General features: G+C 45.3%; 1 protein-coding gene across 3 annotated transcripts in view; it reads right to left on the bottom strand.

The window, feature by feature from the left end:
• Positions 1-20750, bottom strand: part of CSTPP1 (centriolar satellite-associated tubulin polyglutamylase complex regulator 1) — a 133454-nt gene that overhangs the window by 1451 nt on the left and 111253 nt on the right. For all 3 annotated transcript variants that reach the window (XM_074997621.1, XM_074997620.1, XM_074997618.1), the window contains 5 exons: positions 18849-18933; positions 10049-10134; positions 8277-8472; positions 6207-6316; positions 811-874 (listed from right to left, as the gene is read on the bottom strand). In XM_074997621.1, coding sequence (XP_074853722.1) covers positions 811-874; positions 6207-6316; positions 8277-8472; positions 10049-10134; positions 18849-18933 — 541 coding nt within the window. The remainder of the gene's footprint in view (positions 1-810; positions 875-6206; positions 6317-8276; positions 8473-10048; positions 10135-18848; positions 18934-20750) is intronic.

Genomic DNA, 20750 nt, shown 5'->3' with positions numbered 1-20750 from the left:
TCTCCTCATTCCTTCAGGATGCTGAGTAACCACAGTCAACAGAAGAGCAGCCCTTGCCAACACTCTGCATAGAAGACACCACAGTATGTCTACTTCAGCTACACTATTTGTATAGCTGAATGTGTGTAGATTAGATTTACTGGAAGGCTAGGGGTTAGTGTAGACAAGGCCTCAGTTACCTGCTCTACTCCACCAACAGTCCTAGTGTTTTCTCCACTGCATGAGACCTGAGCCTCCACAATAAAAGGTCCAGCCCTTGGAGTTCTCTGCTGCCATTGTCTGTCCCTGCAGACAGCTCCTTCCTGAGTGTTTGGAGACCATCCCAATGACTCAGGTTTGTCTACACTTTTGGGAAAATTGACCTGGTCAGGGTCACTCTTCCAGAGTTCAATTTCATGTGTCTGGTAAAGATGTGCGAAACTGATCTGTCTGGGGTCGGCAGCTGACTCCTATACTCCTTGCTACTGTGAAGAGTAAGGGAGGTTGATCAGAGAAACACTCTTGTCAATGTTCCTCAGTGAAGACAGTCACCTGAGTCGATTTCTGATACATTGATTCTAGCTACACAATTGCTGTAGCTAGAATTGCATCTCTGATATCTGATATGCATTTCATGTCTAACGCAGATCTTGCCTAACTCTGCTACACCCAGGCACGCTCCATAAAATGGCTAGGCTGAAGGGCAGCCTCATCAACTGTTCCATTGCCCTATGGCTGAGCGAAAGGAAAGGGGACAGCTCCCAACCCAGGCTCCCATCATGCTGCCTTGGATCTGCCACTTTCCTTCCCACTCTGAATTATTGCACTTACAATTTCTCCAATTCCTGATCCATGGGAGGGTCAAGAAGCAGGTCTCCTTTATCTGGCAGGGCCCCTGGAAAACAGCAGGAAAAAAAAAACTCAACACAGAGCTTTGCATGTGGGACCAGGCTCCATACACAGTAGAGTTCAAGGACACTGTACCAGAGACCTAATTTTTATCAGATCTACCAAAGGCTCTCCTTTCCACCTAGTCTATAGCTGTAAGTTCTCTGACACAGCCCAGCTCAGACTGAATATAAGGCATTGTCTGAACTAAAGCATAGGAATCATTGTAATCTGTGCATGGCACACTGCTGATGCAACAGAGCAATCTTTTTCACAGTGCCGCCATATGTCAACTGTGTTTGCAGAGTCACACTCACCAGACTTGCTGTATTGTTTGGTATCAGCACATTCTGAGAAAATCCAGACAACTATCCCATAGTCTGGTAGCAGGAGACAGAATGCCCAGGGAGCAGTACTGCCAGTGCACAGTGGGTTACCCTACTACATAGAGAGCAGGAAAAAAGAGGACCAGCCAAACAAGTTACACAGGTGTGTTTGGAGGTCCCATCCACTCTGCAAATTAACAGTAAAAGAGCCTGGTTCACTGCCAAATACAGCTAAGGTCAATATGGTAGCACTGACCCTGTTCTGTGGGCACAAAACTGCTTTAGAGCAAAGTATACCACTGACAAGTTACACACTCAGCAGTTAAAGCGTACAAATGGGGCTAAATCTACATTGCTACTTTACTGCACTGTAACTTTCTGGTTCAGGGGTGTGAAAAAACACACACACACACACACAAGCCCAGCAAGTTACAATGCTGTAAAGCACCAGTGTAAGGGCCACAGCGCTGAGAGCTGCATGCCCAACACAGCTGGCTACTGCCTTCATGGACATGGTTTACCTACTGTGTGGGAAGAGTTCTCTTCCTGTGCTCCTGCCATGGCCACACTTTCACTTTAAAGTGTTGCTGCTCTTTTTATTTTAGAAGTGTTAGACAAAGCCTCAAAAATTTGTGACTATGAGAGCAGATGCGTCAGTGCTTGTGGCAGCTCTGAGCTGAAGCCTGGGGTTAAACAATTCCACACCCCCAGACGGCACCTCTAGTTTCCTTCCAAGGCCAGGAAGGCTGTCAGGCCCAGCCCTGGTTTTCTATGAGGTCTGAGGTGGTGAAGATAGTAAGTAGGTGGGACACAGTCTGTGCAGCTGCTACCAGGGTGAGAGAAAGATGTGCCCAGTAGGATGGGTCAGTGGTCATCTCCCCTATTTCTCACTGTAAGACCAGGATATTAACTAGGACATGTTACCTGGGACTGGTATGGGCCTATTTGGGATGAGGTGTATAGAGTTGTGGTCATGTGACTATGCCTAGTGACGCTGAAATTCCCATTGAAAGGAAGGGGGCAGGCACCTGTTAGGAAGCCTCTTCTTCTAAACCTGTGGTTAACTCCCTTCCCCCAGACACAGAGCCAGGAAGGACATGGGCCAGACAACACAAAGAGGATAGAAACTGCCTGGCCCTGGCCAGGACAGTCCCGCAGCAAAACGCTATAAAAACAAGGCTTCAGAACAACTGCAGAACTGGACCAATGGCTCAGTGGAGATTGCTCTCCTGTACCCAAAATCTAGAAGCCACAGCTGCAGTGCCAGGGACAAGTGCTTTATATTACCATATGGAAGACCTGGATTTGGTTCGTGGCCTGGTCTCTTATTCTCCATGGCGCCTGGGGATTCACGCATTTCTATACAAAAGCCCTGACACAGAGGCATTCAGCTACTGCAGTGATGGGCAACAAATAAGAACCACACCACCAAAGGAGCCCAATGCTCTAATGTGCCTGTCACCATGACAGTGAAGCCCAGGAGCTGAATGGAGCGTTCCAACTTGCTCCTTGCAATAGGCTCAATCAATTAGAAGAATAATTCACCTAAAGCCTGGACTTGTTTCTGCATTTGCAGATCGTGCAGTGAAGTCTTTGGGGCACTTAAATTGCTTGGGGAGTTGGTAAATAACATTCAAAGGGATTTGTGAATCAATATTGACACTGGGGTTAGGCTGCAGATTCCAGTCTGCCTGACAAACACATCAACAGCATCCCAGTCAGAATAAGCCACTCTAATCCCCATCCCTATTCTACTAGGCACTTCATGCGAGGCCCGAGCAAGGCTAGAGAACACAGGCCCTAATTGAAAGCTCTTTTGACGCTGAAGCTCTTGCCTGGAACTGCCCTTGCTGCAGGGCACTAGGGAACCTGTGATCCCCTCCAGCCCAAAGACTATTTCAAATCATAAGCTTAAACGACAGTAGGAGAAGAATCCTTCTTCCTTGCCAAGTCTCTGCACCTGTTAGACTTGCGGCTGCTGCCGGCTCCTCCCACGAGAGGCCTCAGCAGGAGGCTGGCAGGGGGCCAGGGCCCAGGCCTGTATTAATGGAAAGGAAAACCCACACACTTTGAACATGATACAATGCTAGCTGTGGGTGAGGCTTTCTCAGACCATCTGTTTTCTTTCCACCTTGCTGGAAGTGGATTTCATAGCGCTAGGGGTAAAAAATCCTTGTTTGGTGCAATCCAGGCATCACCTTCTCCATTGAATACACTGCTTGCTCAGTCTGTTTGCAGAAGGGATTTGTGGAGCTGTATTAATGTCCTTTTGATATATAATATCTGTGTTGCTGGATAAACAGCCCTGCCTCAGAGGATTATTCACGGCTCAAATGGTTTGTAGAGGGCGGCACCTCAACCAGGGAGAGGACAATTCTGCTCTCTGCCAGGACACACACCTGTGTGAAGGAGCAGACATTTCAAGCAGGGGAAGCTACTTTCCACTGAATCTCTTCTTTGAAGTATGGGAATATGGGACACTCTAACCTGGAACTAGAGGGAGGGAACCAGTGCGGTGGAAATCTTGTTGTTTGGGTCTCATCATATGTGGGGCTATGCGTCAGTGCACCAAAGATCCAGATACTCCTATTGGGCCCTGAGACAACAGGGGTTACAGATTCAGCCCCACTATGCCAAAAAGTGAGCTCTCTGTTTGCTTTTGCAGAAGTGGAAAGGGAAGCACAAGCAAGGAACAAGGGGCCTGCATGGAATAAAAGGTTTGAAATCTATAAAAATAAGGCACAGCCTCTGGCTCTTGGATAACACTGACCTGTGCAACAGAGGAATGGGACTGAGCTGTGTGAGCCCATGTGCTCTGCCCCAAGATGTGATGACATTTTACTGCCAACTTCCACCCCATCCTCTATTCCACCTCAGCTTCCAGTCTGTTTACCACTGGAAGATGTGACTACATTAAATATGACTCTGAAAAACTCTACCAGCTTAGTTTCCCTTATGCCAGGGTGGGGAACCTCTGGCCCACAGGCCAGCTTGCTTCGATCTGGCCCACAAGGCACGGAACTCCCACCCTCAATGCAGCAGGGAGAACCAAGGCTGGTGCTCCAGTCACAGAGGGGCAGCACCTCTCTGCATGGCTGAAACACCAGCATCTGCTCCCACTGATGTGGAGCTGGGGGCACTTCCCCCTGTAGGCTAGATCAAGACAAGCTGCAGGCTACATCCAGCTCACGGGCTCTGCCTGGATAGGGAGGAAGCAGCTTGGCACCAGGAATGGCAGCGTAGGGCAGCTTTGTCCCCTGAGCTTGCTTGCATGCTCTCCCCACTCCCTGTCACTTCCATTGGCCAGGAATCTCAGCCAATGGGAGCAGTGGAGGTCAGTGCTTACCAGCACAGAGTGTTAGGAAGCCACATGCACCCCCCCCTCCCCCCGCAGGAACTGCACCAGGTAGGAGTCCCATCCCCTGCCCACTCCCACAATCTACCCTTAACCCCACCCCACTCCTGCACCCTCCCTTCTGCTCAGACCCCGCACCCACAGCCTGTTCCTGCACCCTACCTCCCACCGAGACCCAGCACCCCACTCTTAGCTCACTCCTGTATCCTAATCCCATACTCTCACAGCTCCCCAGCAGACCCTCCTACACATTAAACCCCTCATTTTGCCCCCACCCCAGAGTCTAGGAGGCCCCCACAAAAACTACTAGCCCTGGGCCCTCAAGAGAGTTTATCTGCCATTGCATCCAGTCCATGGAGGGAGGCTCAACTGAAGCCACAGAGAAACAGGCAGAAGATGTGGGTGGTGGCACAGGGCTTGGGCCTGGGCCAGAGGCCGCAGGATTAATCAGGCAACCACACCACCAGCTTTGAAGAGAAAAGCATTTCTTCTCTCCAGCCACTGGCTGTGAGCCACCGCTGAGCCCTCAGGTGAGGGGGCCAGCAGGGGACTGTCGGACCCCATATACAGCACCTACCTATACAGGGCACCATGAAATTCAGGGCAATCTGTTGCCCCAGATTTCATGTTGCTCCATGCATCTGTGTGTTTTGCATAATGGTAGGAACAGCCCTGCTTCGCAGGATTATTTGGGAAAGCTGGAAGCTTAGACTCTTGGGATGGGAGACAGTTGGGAAGGCCTGAGGCAGTTCAGTCTTTGGCCCCAAGAAGGTAATGGGCACGGGATTCATTTTTTTCTTCTTTTTCACTTGTAGCCAAAAGACGAAGGTCACTTAATATTTGGAGGAAAGAGGACTTGAATTCAGTTCCCCCACCTAAACTGCTGAGAGCAATATGCTGTCTTAGGGTATGCCTACACAGCAGCCTTACTTCAAAATAAACTTTTTCAAAATACATTGTCTACACACATAGAGCCCATTTCAAAATAGAGCCATGGGATGCACTATAGGCTCTATTCCCTGTCTTAACAGCACCTATTTCAGAATAGGAATTATTCCTCATGAAATGAGGTTTACCAATTTCAAAATAAGTCAACCATTATTTTGAATTTATTTCCACCAGGGAAAAAAGCCACCCCAAGTTATGTGAAATTGGAGTTATGCAAGGGTGCTGCATGGTTCTACAGAAAATACCACAAAAATGCTGAACCAGGAAACACCTCAGGCAGGGGTCTGCACCTGTGGCTCTGGAAATGCATGCAGCTCTTTAAGGATGTCTTTGTGGCTCCCGACACTCTAACTGCAAACTAAAAAAATCCTCTCCTGATTATTTTCAATATTTTGGTGAACATCTAAAAGCCAAACAATGAACAACTCACTTCTACATAGCAAACAATATGTAATTTCAAAACATTGGATAACTCCCGCTTTCATATGTGCAGTGAACTGTGGGATATGTATTTGTGCTGGTCTTAAAATAGGGGTTACAAACATGTAGGGTTTGATGTTATTTATTAAGGACTGTCTATTATTCACATGCATTATGGGTCTCGAATTACTGAATTTTTTACCAAATTGAAAAAAAAGGCTCTTCTTGCTCTTTTGGTTGCTAACCCCTGACCTATGGCTATATCCATATATACATATTCCTCCCCTTACCTAGGGCTCTGTTGATCCCATGATGCTTTGCAAGAGCCATAAGGAATCCATAGAAGGTTAGTCTCTGAACACTGCTCAGCACCTCTTTGACAAAGGCAGATGGGGGACAGCTAAATGGAGAAGAAGAAAGAGGAAAATGAAACCTGGCATGAATCTCAGAATATCATCATCATGTCTGACCACTCTGAAGCAACCTCAGGCGTGGTCCCGGACTATGTTTCTCTGAAATGGACTGGAGGAATTAAACCACTTCATACCTTTCTTTTGCTAAGCAAAACCTTCAAGCTAAGGTGGATCCCCAAAAGCAGCCATAATTGCCTCCAGTCCCAGGACAGAAGAAAGCCTTCTGGCATGGCATATTCCATCTACCTGGACATGTACGAAACTGAGCAGATGAGGCTATAGAAATCTCTTTCTGTAAGGCCTAGTAGTTTTCTGAGCCAAAGGAAGGGTAAGTAGTGTAGACTGGGCACCACATTGTGACTCTGATTATCTACGGGTCTACTGCCACCTTGGATGGACTCCCTTGGACAAGTCACTTGTTTGTTCTGGGTTTGAATTCATCATCAAAACAATGGGGTAGTTATAGTCCTGAGGCAGTTCCTGAGGCTGTTGTGAGAATAAATTCGTTAACATGCCTAGGTGATCAGATCCCAAGATTTGAAATACCACTGCAACACTTTTAAATACAAAACAAACAAGCAGTCATGTAGCATCTTAAAGACTAATAAAAATGATTTATTTTGTTAGTCTTTAAGGTGCTACATGACTGCTTGTTTATTTTGTTAGAATACAGACTAACACAGACTACCTCTCTGTTACTATATAACATTTTAAATACAAGTAAAGCATCTTTTTAACAGGTATTTTGTGAGACCTGGCCTCTCCCTGCTGTGCTCGTTTGCTGCTGGAGCAGTATGCTTGAAAGCCTTTTGTTTCTCAATAAACTGCCTAGTGTTATACTTAAGTCTCCACCAAATTCACAGTCTGTTTTAGTCAATTTCATGGTAACAAGATTCTAAAAATCATAAATGTATTGATTTCAGCTATTTAAATCTGAAACTTCATCATCTTGTAATTACAGAGGTCATTTCCCAGAAAGGAGTTGTGGGGGGATAAAGTTCTGGGCGGTGGAGTTCCAGTACTGCTACCTTTACTTCCATGCTGCTGCTGGTGATGACGGCACCTTCAGAGCTGGGATGGTTTGATATTGCCACCCATACTTCTCTGCTCCTGCCTGCAGAGCGGAGCCCACAGTCAGCAGGCACCACTCTCCTGCCACCCAGTTCTACAGTAAGGGTAGTATGGTATTTCATTACTACCATTACTTCAGCACAGCTGCTGATGGGATGCTGCCTTCAAAGCTGGACACCCTGTTTACAGCTGCTTCTCTCTGGCTACCCAGCTCAGAAGGTAGTGCTGAAGTAAGTATTGTGCTGCTTAAACCCCTTAAAATAAACCTGTGATCTGCCCCTTGCAACTCCTTTTTGGGTCATGACCTCTCCCAATTTGAGAAATACTGGTTCCCATCATGAAATCTGCTTAGTACAGGGTAAAAGCATACAAAGACCAGATTTCACAGTGTTTTTCTTGGTCATGAATTTAGTAGGGCCCTAGTTATACTGTACAGTGTATCTTAACAACTAGCTACTGCACCTATGCACACTTCTGCAAACTACACTGATACTAAGAGGCCTTTCCTATCACTCTTACAGCCACAAAGCCATGGTGTTTTGCTCATTTCCTATTGTGAACACACTTTGACCACTGAATCTCTTCTGCAGGTGAGGAGATAGGACAGAAGGACAATCTCCAAAGGGAAGCACAACCACAGTAGGAACCATTTACATCATGGATCAGCTAAATCCCTTCAATGATTATATTTGTTAACTAATTTATCTTTTTGTTAGGCTTGTTACACAGAGTTCTTTCCCTTCACACCCATTCAAGGAGCCTTAAAGGGGTCCACAGCAGATGCAAAGCCCCATAGTTCCTCAGAGCTCCACCCTTCCTAAACCAATCTTCCAGGAACTGGCTGTGCGTTCCCACACCCCTCCCCACACTCCTTACCTGTATTTTGACCTATCACACAGGGACTCTAGACACTGGTAGAACAGAGATGCCTCCACCCCATCAAGTGGGCTGCACTCACTCGGAGCCTGGCGTAAACGGTGCTGCCCAGAGGATGATGTTGGCACAATCACAGTGTTGGGATTTTTACCAGCCAACAGATCTTGATAAATGGCAGCAACACTCTCCAGGAACTCTGCAAAGGTGGAGGATGGCTTAGCACTGGGGGCAATGAAAGGATTGGCTATTGGAACATTCACCTGACCAGGTTCTGGTCAAGGCTGGACTAAACTGTTACCTGCAATTCTATGTAAGACTCTTACGACCAGAATACATGTACAGCAATGGAGCCCCATGCCTGTTTACATTACATACTGTGCAGCACAGAACCAGCTTTCTCTAAACTGCTAGCCTGCATTGCTGCAAGGGGAAATACCCTGAGTTACCGCAGTTACACTCTCTCTTTAATGTGGTTCTTCTACAGGAGAAAGGGAGAGCAACACATGGGCAAAAAATCAGTGTGCCAGATTAGTTTCTAAGGCACAAAAGTTTCCCCTCACTTTCCATTTCCACTGAGCGGACATCCCCTAAGTTAAGAAGTGAATGTTTGGAAATGCATAGGCGCCGGGGAGGGGGTTAGCTAGGTTCCAGTCTGCATCTCAGAGTGCCTCAGCACTGCTCAAAAATAAATACAAAATGGGAGCTAAAAGAAAGGTCAGAATGGGCCAGAGCTAGAGCTGGCAGAAAGTGCTTTCCTCAGGCTCCCAGTACTCCCACTATTTACTGCAAGAGTCTAATTTTAAACAAGTTTGTTTATGGACGTGCTCAGCAGTTTACAAATCTAGATTCCACTTGGAGTGGTTTGCATGTGTGTGGGTTGGTGGGAGAGCGTGCAAGAGTCTGCACATGCATGGCATGCATGTGTGAACTGAAATGGGGTGCTGTGTTTTGGCAGGCATACATGACAGAGGGAAGATGTATCTCATGCATGTATGAAAGAGACAGATCATCCAGGTGGGGGGTAGGAGATGACTTCTGAAGCTATTTGAGGGTTCTGTAGCTCACTATGGAAATATCTGCTTTATCAAGGAAAGTTTTTCCAACCACATGCCGTTTCTCAGACTTCTCCCATCCACATCTCAGAGTACACCAAACCTATTTCAGTCTACTCCTCACATCGAGTACCCTGAGCTGTTTCACCATGATGCCATTGCTGTGTATGTTGCTGGGCTTCACAGTGGGGCTTCACAGCAGGACAGACCTCATCCTTAAGTATGCAGAAGAGAAGTCTTGAGAAAGGCAGATTTTTGTACTTTGGAGAAGAGCTGACCCTAACTGCACAGCTTGGAATATAGGAATTCCTATATTGCATCGGACTAGCAGACTATCTCATCTGCAGCAGGAACCAGCTATTTCAGTAAAAGACAGTAGATAGCAATAGGAAAATCTGCCCCCAAGTTTGAATACTTAGACACTGGCATATGGCCCAAGGCTTGACAGTTTATATCCCTCATAAGGTTCTTTTAAATATTTACCTATTTACCATTATAACTCTGCATATTATTACCTAATTTCCTTTTGAATCCTGCCAAGTTTCTGATTTCACTGATTTTCTGTGTCAATGAGTTTCACAGGCTGCCTGTGTGTTGTGTGTGAAAAGTATTTCCTTTTATTAGTTTTGAAAGAGAGACACTTGGGAGCTGAGGAGCTGGCAAGAAAAAGAGACTAGCTAGGATGGTGGAGGCACCAGCCTCCCAGCAGATTGGACTCACCTGAGTAGTAAAATTGTATCTGGAAGGCAAAGAGGAAATCAGAAAAAGACATCAAGCAATCCATGGCGTCATCCATGAGCACAATCCTGGGAGCAAAAGGAGGAGAGAAAACTCAGCAAACACAAGGTTCAGACCCTGGAAGAGGCTTGTCACTCAAAGGGAGCTGTGAACCCCTCCCCAAGCTCAGTGTGAAGAAACCCTTTAGGGGGGGATTGGGAACTTCCAGATGAGTGCGTGACAAGGATGTCAGATGAGGAAAGCTTGGTAACTAGACTTGGGCAGATTCCTGTCTATTACTGCTACAGGTTGAACCTTTCTAATCAGGAACTCTCTTGTCTGACAAACTCCGTAATCCGGCATGATTTTAGTAAACCAGACTACAGCCACCAGTCCTGGCTCTCAGTGTTCTGTGCTGTTATTTACCCATATTTTACCCATTAATTTCTTCTAAGAGCCCAGTAAACAGTGGAAGTGTTGCTAATGTGGTAGACAATATTGACCGTCTGGCAAAATCTCTTGTCTGGCACCAGTTAGGTCCTGAGCGTGCTGGACAAGAGAGAGGCTCAACCTGTAGTACTGCAATCTCAGTGATTGTGAACAGAGAGGTTGTCTCACAAAGCACAACAAGTACCAAGTAGCAATTGATTCGAACGTGTAACTGTATAATGATGAAATACACATTGGCAACCACACAAGTTTATAAAAATTGCAGGCCTGGTTGTGAACTGAACTAAGGATAAATAAGTTACACTGGTGTAAAATTGTTGTAAGCAAAAGGGGAATCAGGCCCTGCAGAAGTATATGAGAGTTCCAAACTAAGCCCTTTGCCATTTCATGGTGAAGATGGTAACAATAAATGACTCCCACTTCCAGGTCAAGCACATCCCATTTCAGTAATAAAAGGAAATGGTGTGATGTGCACCTGGCACAAGGGGCTTCCTAACCACGCTGTGTCCGAAAATCTTCCACCCACCTTCATGAATGAGGTTGTTTCTCCCTGAATGCCTTCGTGACACGTCTCTTGGACACTGACCATCTCTCTGGGAAGGGACAATGTTTCATACTTTCTGTAAAGCACTAGCCACAGCTATGGAGCCTGATACACCACATGCGGCTCCATATTTCACAAATGCAGGTACAACAACAATCAAGGCCACATGGGGCTGAACCAGCAGCAAAGTCAACTCCTTTCAGGGATTCCTCTCTTCTGGAGAAACATCTGGAGTCTAGAGCTATGCAAGAATAAAGGCCAGAAGGGGCTCAGAGGTGAAATCCCAGGAACAATACTCTGAGCACTGCTAGTCTGGAGGAGAAACAGTCCAGGCTCTGAAGGGGGAAGGTAGAGGCTGGTGTCTGGCAAGGGGAATGGGAACCGAGCTAAGGAAGAGGAAGGAAAGCTAGGCTCTGATACCCAGGAAGGCATAGGAGCCCTCAGAGCTAAGCTCCCCCTAAGAGGCTCTGGGGCTTGTACCCTACCCATGGAAGAGGCTCTAGCAAGCTGTACAGGAAGCTGAGTTAAAAGAGCTGTACACCCACCTATGCATGAGGCTTCCCTTTCAGCCACTCAGATCAGCTCAATTCACTGAGGCATAACAAGCACACAGAGCAGCTTGAATTAATTGCCTCATAGAAGAAACACTGGGCCTAAGAGGCTCCCCAGGAGAAAAGGCACTGTTAAAACAAACCCCTTTGAAGATGTCAAAATGCTTCTGATTTATTTATTATGTCCCAAAAACCTCCTCCTGTCTAGCACAGCAGCAGCTTCAGTTCTTAATTCTCACTAATATGTATGTTCCCAAGATTGTCAGTGGCCGTATCAAGGAGATGGCTTTGAAGCTGGCAAGTAGAGCATCTTCATCTCCCAGGCAATGCAGCTCGGCCATTGGGATTTCAAACCACTCTTTGAACATTGGAAATGTTACAGGCCTCCTCGCTGAGAAGCAGAACTCCCTCCCTTCACATCCTGGTCTTCTTGCCTGACCCCCACAGCACTCCTTCTGCCTGACCCCTTCTGGGAGCGTGGAGCCAGACAATTGCCAGGGACCTGGCAATTCTGTCAGCACCCTTCTCTCCCTCTATGCCATTGCTTTTGCCTAGAGATGTATAAGGTGAGCAGTGGTAGGCATGTGCTATGGAGCTTTTCTGGGGAGAAGGGCTACCACATCACCTCTATGACATCCAACGCATTTCATTTGTGAAATCTAAAGCTGCAATGTCAGTGCTTGAGGCCATGCAACAGCAAGACCTCTCTCCCCCACTACAGAAGAGCAGCAGGGAGTTGGTGTTGGTTTTGGAATTTGCTGAGATGCTTGTAGCTATTAAATAAGGACATGAAGGCAGGATATAAAATTCTGCTGCCTGGCTCTGAAGAGGGAAGTGTCTGACTGGAAGCAGGTGTGTTCTGGTGCTGGGTTACTGATTCCAGTTGCCTATGGTGTCTGCATTGGACAGATATTGAGAAATGTGTAAATCCAGCACAATCACTTTACTGGCCTGCAGTTCTCCTATATCTTCAAACAGGCAGCTGACTGCACAGCTGGGAAGCTAAGAAAACTAAGAAACATGTTTGCACATCTCTCCTAAAGTGCTTGGTGAGAGAAGATTCCCAGCCACAAAGCGTCTGCAATCCAGGAGAGATTCAAATGCTGCCCCGCTGATTAGCACAGCTCCAACAACTGGCAGCATGTGTGTCTACTGGTGGTACACATCCATACATGCCTTGGTGCACATAACAAAATTTATTCTGTACATAAATGGAAAAAATTAGAGGGAACATTGTCTGCAACCCAGGAAGCATATCCTGAATTTAGGGCTAACCCTGACACTCTGAAAAAGGGACTCCTTTTTTGGCGGGGGTGGGGGGGCATGGAGGATTCTTCCTTCTCTTTTTCAGGGTGTCTGAAGTGGATTGTAAGCTCCTCAGGGCAACCTGAATGCTTTACAGTACTCAGGTCCAGATCCTCAGCCTTTGGGTGCCGAATTTCCATTGCTTTCCATGGAAGTCAAGAGCCTAAATATCTTTGTGGATCTGTCTGTCGGTGAATAACCACCATAATAATGAAGTTCAAGGGAACGAACTCTTTGGAAAGAGCAGAAGAAAAGTACTTCCAACTGCAGGATCCTGTGATGGGTATAGTAGGCTGGCAAGGTTCACGTGGGTTTGTTTGGTAGGAGGGCCTTGTTACTCTACCAATGGAGGAACTCTCTGACCTGCTTATTATAGCTAGGATCTCAGATGCCCCGTCCAGCCATTGAGCCCACTGGAAAAGCTCTAGTCCAGACTGGTGGGAAAGAGGGTGCCTCTTAGTTTTGACCATGCACTTACTTTTGCTACCATTAAAGACTAATGAGCACAGTGATTGAGCTACATTGCAGTGTAAGACCAGGGTTCAAACTCAAACTCAAGATTAATACCCCTTTCATCTGCACACAACTGTGCTAACCCAGGGCTTGGACCCTGCATTACAGGACCTTCTATGGGCAGAGGGTCCAAGCCTGAATCAAGCTGGTATTCAGGGTTCAAGCCCGTTTGCTTTGAAGTGCAAATGTAGCCCCATTGGACTTGTGCTGTGGGAGTCCATCTAAATTTATACTCTAATCTCACAGTCAGCTTTCTTTGTCCTCTTTATCTTCAGGGTCAAGATTTCCTGCACTGCAGCACGAAAGGCTACAGCAGCCACATTTTGGAAAGGAACTAGGAAGATATGGGTCTACAGCGTCAGGTTGGGACCCAGGGTTCAACTATTCCTAACCTGGGGTTCAAATGAATGTAGACACTCAGTTCTTCAGTTAATAAACCCAAAGTCTGCTAACATGAGTTCTGATAATCCTGGACTTAAATTGCAGTGTAGACATACCAAGTTTACTAAGACAAAGGGTCTCATGGGGATAGCTTCATTTTCTGCTGTTAAAAGCTTAAAATAAATAGAACACCCTAAAGCATAAAAACAACAAAAACTAAGAGACTGGTTTTTTGTTTTTGTTTTTGTTTTGGAGGGGAAGGGTTTTTTTGTACTTAAATTAAACACAGGAATCTCTCTTTTCAGAGCATAAGTGTGGTTCATGATCGCAAACAAGAAAATCACTCTTCTTCACACCTTTCCCCAACTCAAAGACTCTGCAGACTAAACAACACCTCTAAAAACAAAACCCTTTAACTTGCTGGTGGCTAATGCCGTCCTGATCAGCGGAACACACAAGGGGTCTGACTAAGGTACCTACCACTAATTTGGTTCTCCCTTGGATGTGCCAGAGGCATTTGCACTGCACCTTGAACAGAGAAACTTAGCTTTGATGCTAATACAACCTGTATTGTTGTTGCCTCTGTTCTTCTGCCTTGACATTTCCTGACCTCTTTCCCTTCCAATATTTGTTATCAGCGCATAGCAACAGCTCCTGGAAGAGTGGAGTGTGCAGTGTGGTGAGATCATCTCAGCCATGCAGCTTATGAGGTTACCATGAGGATGTTCTCTTATAACAGAGCCTATGATTTCACAGCCCCCAGCTTTAACAGCGAGTGCCATACTGCCACCGCTACTGCTGTATTCATTCTTCTTTTCAAAGCAAAGCAACCACAGAGCTGTCTAGATGCTGACTGTGAATGGAGGCAATTTCATAGGTCTGTATGTGACACCTCCAGCCTGAATATAATCAGTCAGATGGGACAGCAGAAATAACCCAGTGAAATGTGTATGCAGTGCAGTTGTATATGTGCCTGTCTCAGAATATTAGAGAGATAAGGTAACATCGCTTATCAGACCAGCCTTTATTGGTGAGAGAGTCAAGCTTAGTTAGCAGTGACATTCTGAATTAATTTTCCAGACCAAATGAAGAGCTCCATGTAAGCTCAAAAGCTTTTCTCTCTCATCAGCAGAAGTTGTTCCAATAAAAGATATCACCTCACCCATCTAGTCCCACTGAAATGCATCTTTTTCAACCACTGAAGCTAAACAGGAGAGTGGGAAGAGCAAAATAACTGGAAGGAAATTCAGACAGAGACAAAAAAATATGGAACAGAGGGATGCAGATGGGGAGGAAATAGGAAGTTGGTGTTAGATTTAAAATAAGTTCTATTACCCTCACTTAACTAGATTAGCGTGTAACGACAAAATAATATTAATGCGTGTGTGTCGTTCTCTAGTCAGGCAGGAAGTGAGGTTATCCCCACCTGAGCTTGGCTGCCCCTCAGACAGAGATCTCATTTCTCTTACGCACCTGTTCACAAACACCAGCTTGTCTGTCTCTAAGACATACACTCGACAGTGCAGTTATGAGAAGCCTGTCCCTGAAGAGGGCCTCTAGTTTACAACAGCCTTGTGGAGTAAATTCCTTTTTGCAAACATCATAACATGTAGACACATTGAAATCTCCCTTTTATGCCCTACCCCAAATCCCTGCTCAGATCAGCTGGAATCTAGTAAATACAGGCTTATGCACAGGACAGCGCTTCTGCATCACCATGAAAGGCAGCAGCAAAGATCCCTTTGCTCTAGGATTTGTGTTACATCTTGGTCTAATGCTGCAGGCTAAGGACCTACATTCAGGGGAGCCAAGAAACCCAGGATTCCTCAACAACCTGTAGTTTTAACTGGACCTACTATAGCATTAACTGTACTTCAATTGTGACAGCAGCACTCTGGGAACCAGGGAGACACTCGAAGAGCCCAGCTCTATGAAAATATTGGCAGACTACATCTCTATCTCTGTCTCTGTCTCGTATACATATATTCATGGGAGCATGATGCTGGTGAAAGGTGCTAGACTGTCACACTGAGACTGACCACCTCTTCATCCACAGACAGGCACAACACACGCAGCAGCTGCAGCCAATGTACTGCCAGTGTGCCTATGCTCTGACCTAGACTGACTGGGAAGAGAGTTCAGTCTCCCTGACCTCTGTCTATGACAGCCAGCAAAGAAACCATTTATTTCTTTGACCTTATTTTTAGAATGTAGCTATGCTCACTGGACTCATCCCCCTATCTCATTTCACCTAAAAAGGCCATCTTTGCCATCAGATGATTAATAAAACACCCATTTGGGCTGAACTGGAACAATGACTGAGGCTGCATCTACATCATGAGACAAATTCAAATTTAAGGCACTTAGCTTGATATTACCACATGACTGTCTTCACTGTAAATACCATTAGCTCAATTTAGGGAGTACTAATATCAATACAACAATATTGCCATTACCTGATGGGTATACCATCAAGCTCAAATTCAGAAGTTTGGTTAAAGGCCAGTGTGGAAGTGCCACATCTTAAAAGTGAATTTATTAGCCTCCAGAGGTGTTCCATATGTAACCCACAATGCCCTTCAGTGCTTCACTCTGGCTGCTGCTCTCCAGTTTGCCAGAATTAGGTAACAGGAAGACCATGAATTTCAAAGAGGGAGCAGCAAGCCTGTGGCTGTGGGCTTATGTTTTTATGAGAGCCTGAGAAATGTCTTTCTTTCTTTGCAATTAGCGCTGTGAGTGCATCTACCCATTACAAATAGCCCCTGCAGGGAGTTTGTGGCTCTGTCTCTATACTTGTTATTTTCTTCTGCACTGGCTGGCAGCAGCCACTGCCCCATCACAGCACCTGGTAACAAGGCTGTGGTGGGGATCATGCTTGCATAAGATGCCGAGAACTTCTCAGTGGTTTACATTTGTGCATTAAGCCCCTTCCCTCCCCTACAGGTGCCACACAGTTGGGGTCTTTCCAGCGCTGAGCCACATCAGGTGGCTATCCCCCAACCCAATAAAAGGATGTGGCTGCCGTTCGGTCCTGATCATGCTGCCAAGCAGCACCATGTCCTAGCTTGTGCACATTTAGAGTTCCAAGGGCGGGAAAGATATTTGCGGGCTTGCAGCCGCCGGAGGAAGTCTCACCCAGCGATTAAGATATTTGGAGACTTGCTGCCACCGGGGGAAGTCTCCCCTGGCAACTAAGCTAGTCAGGGGGACTACTTCAGCCACTTCAACATTCCAAGTGGCTCTGCAGCAGCAGACCACAGCACTCCCCCAAGACCCCGCCAAAAATATGTTCGGGAGCTTGCTGTCTATTACAGACATCTTCTGTTTTTACATTTTGGTTATAAAATCTTTTTGCTAATAACTGCTCTCTCTCTTCATGCATTGACCCCCTCAGAAACACAGGTGGGGGTGGCTAGTTGAGATTCCTGTTTGCATTATAAGTTCAGTGTATGATATTCCACTGCCGTCACCCATGTTGGCAATATCTGTGTAGTGAAGGGGAAAGTCAAAAATTCTTTTTTTCCTAGACTTTTCTATCCTCTTTCTTCTAACTTTGAGAATACAGTCTGGGCCCCTGTATTATTTTCAGGGATCATATGCAATGATGAGATGGGGGATACTCAGTGGATGGCCAGTTGAGAACACAGTGGTTGCACAGAAGCCTTATAGTCCACTGGAAAGCCAAAGACTCCCGTCAGCAACAATCTTTTCTGAAAAACTTCACTATCTTCTCTTTCTTCAGGCTTTTCTGGGCCCCTGTATTATTTTCAAAAAAGTCAAAAATCTTTTTTCCTATACTTTTCTATCCTCTTTCTTCTAACTTTGAGAATACAGTCAGGGTCCCTGTATTATTTTCAGGGACCTGATGCAATCACATGAGGGGGGACACTCAGTGGACGGCCAGTTGAGAATTCATCTACAGAAGAAAGACATTTCTGTTATCTTTTTTTGCCATCTCTGTGGATGCCCTACTGTTCCTTCCTTCCAACAGGAGAAATTATGTTTGCTTAGCATGGGAGGAGAATGAGGAAAATGCAATGTGGGAAGATGATGTCAAAGACCAGCAAGCATACCCAGAATGCTACTGAGATGAGGGAACTGTGGGATAGGGTCCCACAATGCATTACTGCAGCACTCGATGTTTGCCAATTGAGTGTGGAAACAATAAGTTGACTTTGTGAGGAGCACGTGGGGAGGTGAGGATGGTCAAATTTGAACCTATTAATTCCAGAATTACAAAATCAATATCAATAAAGTTGATATTTCATAGTTTTATTTATTTATCAATAAAGTTTTATTTCATAGTGTAGAGACAGTCTGAGATGGAGCGCTCCATTTTATGATAGCAGTGTCCTGAGCCATCTTTCCCTTTTATATCTTGTTTAGGGTATGAAAATAAACTCTTTTAAAATAGATTGGTTAATATGTTTCTAACTAACATGATTTAAACACTACTGCAGATAGGGTTTAGTAAAATGTGTAGCTTGTTGCGATCAACATAAGAAGGGGGAGAAACGTGTTTTTAAATATGTTAAATGCTATCTACAATAATACTTAAAACTGTGTTTGTTAAAATATTGTAGGTCCACTGCTTTATGCACACCTTATTTTCTAAAAGTAGACAAAACCAGTGATGACAGTGTTGATATATTAGGATCAGGCTGTTATTTCATTCCTGGCATATCATAACATCAGAACATGTCTTATTAGCTAAGGAAAGTCCCCCTTCACAATCGCAAATCTTGGTGTCTCTCTGCCTTAAAACCACTGAAGCCTTTTCTCTAAGGGGATGTCTACACTGTACCTGAAGGTGTAATTTGCAGTTTGGGCAGATGTACATGCCCTAACTTAGATACAGCAAGTATGCTAAAAATAGCAGTGTAGCTGCAGTGTCAAGAGCTACTGCATGAATGTCTAGTTGCGCTGGAAATTATACCTCCAGCTACAACATAGACATACTCTATATGTCCTTACTCACATTTTAACTGTTTCAGTACCAGGGCCTAAACCCATCATATGGCTGATCTATGTATCAAGAGAAGAACGGATGAAGACCCACCTTGCCGCCTTCTGAGTAAGTTCCATTGGGAAGTCAGGACAGAGCAGCTGAAGCAGACAATGATATTCCTTCGCTGTCAGCAAATCTGCAGCAGATACAAACAGGAGAGCATCAGAATCTTTTCTCAGATTGTTCCTTTCCCTGCCTCCCTTCCTCCCTGCCTCTTCAATAAGTCTGCTCTTATTCCCTGCAGGATTCAAGACTGGTAAGGCTGCTATTAAAGACAGAAGAATTGCCATTACTTTTTGGAAAAAACGCCTTGTAGACAGCGATTCCAGCAAAGTAGTCAGTTAGGAAGAGGCATGGCAAAAGGAAAGAGTTACAGAAGGGAATCCCGTGGACACAACTGGTAACAGGTAGTAATTCAGGGTGGAAAGGGGGCAGTCGAGAAAGGGAAGCGCAAAGTGTCAACCCAAGTTCATTTAATTTGTATATAACTGGCTGAAAAAGAGAACTATTTCAAAGCTGCTTAAATGTGCTGAAATTCACTGACATGGCAACATTCACCACAACATGCCTGAACACTATCCACAGAACATCTGGCAGTAGTAACAAAGGTAAACAAGGTCTTGGGCTGCAGATGGAGGGCTATGGAGTATAAACCCACAGACGTTATTATTTTGGCATCCGATAACGCAACTGGATAGTTTCTTTTAGAATAGCATGTTCAAATCTGGTCACTGTATTATAGGAAGCACAGAGCAAAGATCCAAAATATACAAGAAGGGCAACCAAATGATTCATGTTTTAAGGAGATGCTTTGAAGGGTACTGGTCAAAAATGGACTCTGTGGTTCAGCAAAAGGAGATTGAGAGAGGTGAATCTCAAGGAGGTTTATAGTATCCCAAGGGAATGGAAACACACTGATGTCAAAGCTCTACATGATTGTATGTTCGAAGTCCAAAAGGCTGTGGACTAAAGTTAAGGAGAGGACTAGCTGAACAACAGCAATTTTGCAGTATTTCTACTTACAGAAGTATGCAAAGTATGGAAGAAAAAGCCAGTGGTAGAATTAGAGCCAAGCAGCAGTCAGGAAGGGAATCCAAAGGGCAAAGGAATTAGCACCTTAGTTAGAACTTGGGCTCTTTTACCATAGTTAGCTGTAAGTAATCTGTAGCTCACAAAACTTGTCATCCAAATATTCAACTGATGTGTTTCCTAATAAAAGGCTTTTCCCTTATCTCCAATGATGGCCCCAAACTCCCTCTTCAAAGGCTGCGGAAAGCCTGACAGCCTTACAGGAGCATGAGACAAAGGGAAAATTCACTCATTCACTGCACATCAAAGAAGCAATTGTGGTTTCAATGTAGTACCACGAGCAGCTTAGTGGATCTTTCCCAGTACTCAAGAATAACTAAATACACCTTGCTGGGGGACTCAGCAATATCAGACCCCAATCTTTTTCCTTAGCTCCCCCTAACTTGGAGCAGGGGGTTGTCCTAACATCTCTCATTTTTCTTCTCAATTTAAGAATCTTTTTCTTGATGAGAAAGGGTGGCTGATGCTACCAAAACTCCTCTGCATCCACTATTCAGGGTCACTAGAGAGCCATGTTGGGTGCTAACTTTTCTAAGGGGTGTAGCATGCACTGTTCCCAGGGTATATAGACCTACTCATGCAGAACCTGAGAAATGGCACCAGCTTCAGGTTCCTTCCACAAAGCAGCTCCTCCGCATGTCAAACAGAATCACTTTCTGTCTATGACTGGGAGGTCCAGCTCTGCAGAGATCTGCTATGTCACACAAGGCAGACATTTTCTTCTTGGGACTTTGAAGCTATACCAGGGATATATATATATAAATGTAACACATAGGCTACGTCTACACGTGAAGCCTACATCGAAATAGCTTATTTCGATGTGGCGACATCGAAATAGGCTATTTCGATGAATAACGTCTACAC

This window comes from Carettochelys insculpta, chromosome 6 (assembly GCF_033958435.1).
Source record: "Carettochelys insculpta isolate YL-2023 chromosome 6, ASM3395843v1, whole genome shotgun sequence".
NCBI classification, from domain to species: domain Eukaryota; kingdom Metazoa; phylum Chordata; order Testudines; family Carettochelyidae; genus Carettochelys; species Carettochelys insculpta.
This window is presented reverse-complemented; position numbering and strand designations above follow the sequence as displayed.